The sequence below is a fragment of the Macrobrachium rosenbergii genome, chromosome 28 (genome assembly GCF_040412425.1).
Source record: "Macrobrachium rosenbergii isolate ZJJX-2024 chromosome 28, ASM4041242v1, whole genome shotgun sequence".
NCBI classification, from domain to species: Eukaryota; Metazoa; Arthropoda; class Malacostraca; order Decapoda; family Palaemonidae; genus Macrobrachium; species Macrobrachium rosenbergii.
Window position 1 is genome coordinate 1,933,804 of NC_089768.1, and position 3,697 is coordinate 1,937,500.

General features: G+C 40.6%; 1 protein-coding gene across 1 annotated transcript in view; it reads left to right on the top strand.

Annotated features, from left to right (window-relative positions):
• The first annotated feature begins 378 nt into the window (after positions 1 to 378).
• Positions 379 to 3,697, top strand: part of LOC136853862 (uncharacterized) — a 120,081-nt gene continuing 116,762 nt past the window's right edge. Inside the window, exon 1 of the mRNA XM_067129786.1 lies at positions 379 to 1,234. Coding sequence (XP_066985887.1) covers positions 379 to 1,234 — 856 coding nt within the window. The remainder of the gene's footprint in view (positions 1,235 to 3,697) is intronic.

Consider the following 3,697-nt stretch of genomic DNA (forward strand, 5'->3'; position numbering starts at 1 on the left):
TTGAAGAGGCTGCCCTGGACGACCCAGCATATCAGCTACTAGTCGCTCGAGTGACTGCAGGGGACTGGAACCCGAAGAAATCCCAAGAAATTGCATGTTTGAGGCCCTTCCACAGCGTCAGGGAACGTTTATCTACATCTGGCAACCTGGTCACATACTGTTTCAACGACAGCTGCATCCGCCTTGTCATCCCCGAAGAATATCCGCCATCAGGTAGCCGCCAACCTTCATGCTGGACATCAAGGCCTAGATACAACGTTGAGAAGAGCGAGACATTCAATCTATTGGCCGGGCATCGAGGGTGACCTCCAGCATCATCGTTCACAGTGTACATCGTGCTACGCCCACTCACCATCACTGCCTGCCGAAGTCATGAAGATGACCCCTGCCCCAGAGTATCCGTTCCAACAGACCGTCATGGACCTGTTTCAGCTTGAAGGACACACGTACATGGCATACTGCGACAGGCTTACAGGCTGGCTAGAAATAGCCCACTTCCCTAATGGCACCTCGTCTGCAAAGGTCATGAAAAAACTTAGGAATTACTTCACTCGATGGGGAGCACCTGAACAATTGTCTACAGACGGCGGCACCAACCTAGTGAGCGAAGAAATGATGGTCTTCTATAGGAGATGGAGAGTTGACATACGCCTATCATCTGCCCACTACCCGCAGTCAAATGGGAGAGCCGAGGCCGCGGTTAAGTCCGCAAAGAGGATAATTAGAACAAGTATCAGTGGGACTGGGAGACTCGATAATGACAAGGTGTCATTGGCCATGCTACAGTACCCGAACATGCCCTTGAGGGGTATAAATAAATCTCCGGCACAACTGGCAACTGGGAGACAGCTACGCGATGGTGTACCGACTGCAAAACTCAACTATATGGTAGATCGCCACTGGAGAAAATCCATTAGAGAAAGAGAACGTCAAGTAGCAGAAAGAAATGAGAAGATAATTGACAGCGGCACCAACAGGAGGCTCACGCCCATGCAGCCAGGCACACACGTTAGGGTTCAGAGCCAGATGACCAAGGCCTGGGACAGGCTGGGAATTATAGTCGAGCAACGACCTCATAGGCAGTACACAGTAAGATTAGATGGCAGTGGGCATTCGTCGATAAGAAACAGAAGACATCTCAAGGTCATTGAACCGCCTGCCAGTGAGCCAACAGGAGCCACTCCTACCAATGACGAAGTGGCTCATGAGTCTGTCTTCCCCATCAACGCCAAAGGTACGGCCCACAAGGAAGAGAGAGGCCCCTGCCTGGATGAACGATTATGTATAATTAACCATGCTTTGATTCTGCATTTTACAAAATGAAAGTATTTTTTTACTGCATTTAAATGTACCTTGATTTCGTATTTGCTAATGTGATGATTATTTCACTTGATATGTTAATGCCATTGATATTGAACTCTCTCTCTCTCTCTCTCTCTCGCTCTCTCTCTTTCACTCTCTCTACTTTTCCATCATCTTAAAGTTGCCAATACTCATTATGATTATGGTTTACCATACCTGTCTCTAATGTTTTTCTTTAAAAGTGTTGAGCATTTCGTTTATCATATTGTCTGTCTATGAAGTTGCCAATGTGTTGTCAATGATAAGTTTGAAAATATTACCCTCCTCGTAATATTTTGGGAGGGAGATGTAAGATGTATTAGCTGATGAACATGCTAGCAGCGCCTAAGCACCGCCCATATAAGTGACGTCATTGTCCACGTCACGAGCTATCTGTACTTCCATCTTCCGCTGTGAGTCAGTTGCAATGAAGATACGAAACCATGCTGGGTATCATTTCCTGATCCTGCCTAGTATTAGACCCAACAGGAAGTGAGAAATATACTTTACTTTCCTACTAAAATACGCATTATCTATGATAAAAATGGGCTCTCTCGCAAAAAATATAATATCAGAGTAAATATGTTTTTATGTATCTCGATATTGCCCTGTGAGCGACATTGAGTGACAAATTGTCATACAATGTTTGCATGACTTGCCAATTCTGGATAGTAGAAAGTGAGAAATTTACTTCAGTATCCTACTAAAAGTATCCATTTTCTATGATAAGAACTTGTTCGTTCTATAAAAAAAATATCAAACAAATATAAAAAAAAGTATTTACTCACTTTACATTCTCTCTCTCTCTCTCTCTCTCTCTCTCTCTCTCTCTCTCTCTCTCTCTCTCTCTCTCAGGTCTACAGTGAAACAAGCTTTACCCAAAATAATTTATTTGACAAAATCTAACATAACTAGATTGCAAGAAATAAGAGATGAAATAGAATGGAATATTAAAGTTCCCAAAAGATCAGTCATATTACAGTCTTTACACTGTAACAAGTTCTTCATTGGAGGGGTGGTTAGAGCTCTCGGTTAGCACGCTGTTGGTCCAGCGTTTGACTTTCCGGCTGGCTAATGAAGAATTAGAGGAATTTACTTCTGGTGATAGAAATTCATTTCTTGTCATAATGTGGTTTGGATTCCACAATAAGCTGTAGGTCCCGTTGCTAGGTAACCAGCTGGTTCTTAGCCACGTAAAATAAATCTAATCCTTCGGGCCAGCCCTAGGAGAGCTGTTAATCAGCTCAGTGGTCTGGTTAAACTAAGATATACTTAAGTTAACTTTTACACTGTAACTCGCAATAGGTCAAAATAAGTCAAAGTCCAGTACATTCCCAGTGAGTACATCTTCAACCTCTTTCTCACCAAAACATCTGAAGAAGTCAAATAAATTCCTTATTAACCCAAAATGCATAAAAAAAGATATGGGAATTCCTCCCATGTTACTCATAAAGTATACACAATACAATAAAAGACAATATATAAATGGAGAAAAACAATCTACAGTTTGGGAAATTACACGTGGTTCCTGCCTCCAGACAGCAATGTTCACATTCTTAATCGATAAGTCTTGAACCACAAAGTCTTCACTGAAGACTTTTAATAATGTTCAATGTTGGTTGGTCTTCGAATGATCCTTTTTCCCATAACTAATTCCTTCACACCCTGGGACTCTGCACAAAAGAAATGCACAAACACACATTTCCGGCGAACGCACTCACAAATTCATGTGACAGTTTCCCACATCTTGAGAAACCTGATGTGACAATTTCACTTAATTAGGAAATGTGTCAGATAACAGCTAAACATCCTCTCAAGGATTTTGGGAGAGTTTTCCTCCGCACTTGTTAATTAAACATTTTCTGTGTATTGTAATTCATAACATACTTGTGACCTATAGGCTTTTCATATATATATATATATATATATATATATATATATATATATATATATATATATATATATATACTGTATACACACATACACACACATATATATATATATATACATACATATATATATATATATATATATATATATATATATATATATATATATATATATATATATATATATATATATAAAATATATATGTAACGAACAACACATAAGTGACTATTTACCATATGCCTGTTTCTCCTTGTGGCCTAGTGCCAGCTGGTGTTGCCCTTCTAGTTTACAACAGGTATTTACGGCTTTTATTCCGATGGGGTCCGGCACCTCTTGAGGGTCGCCAGTCTATGGGTACATTCCAGGCTCGTTGGTATCCATCCCACTGGTTGGTCAATCTCATGACAGAATTAACTAGACAGACAGGGGTGTGTCTGTCAAAGGCATTGTTCAGTTGAATAACATA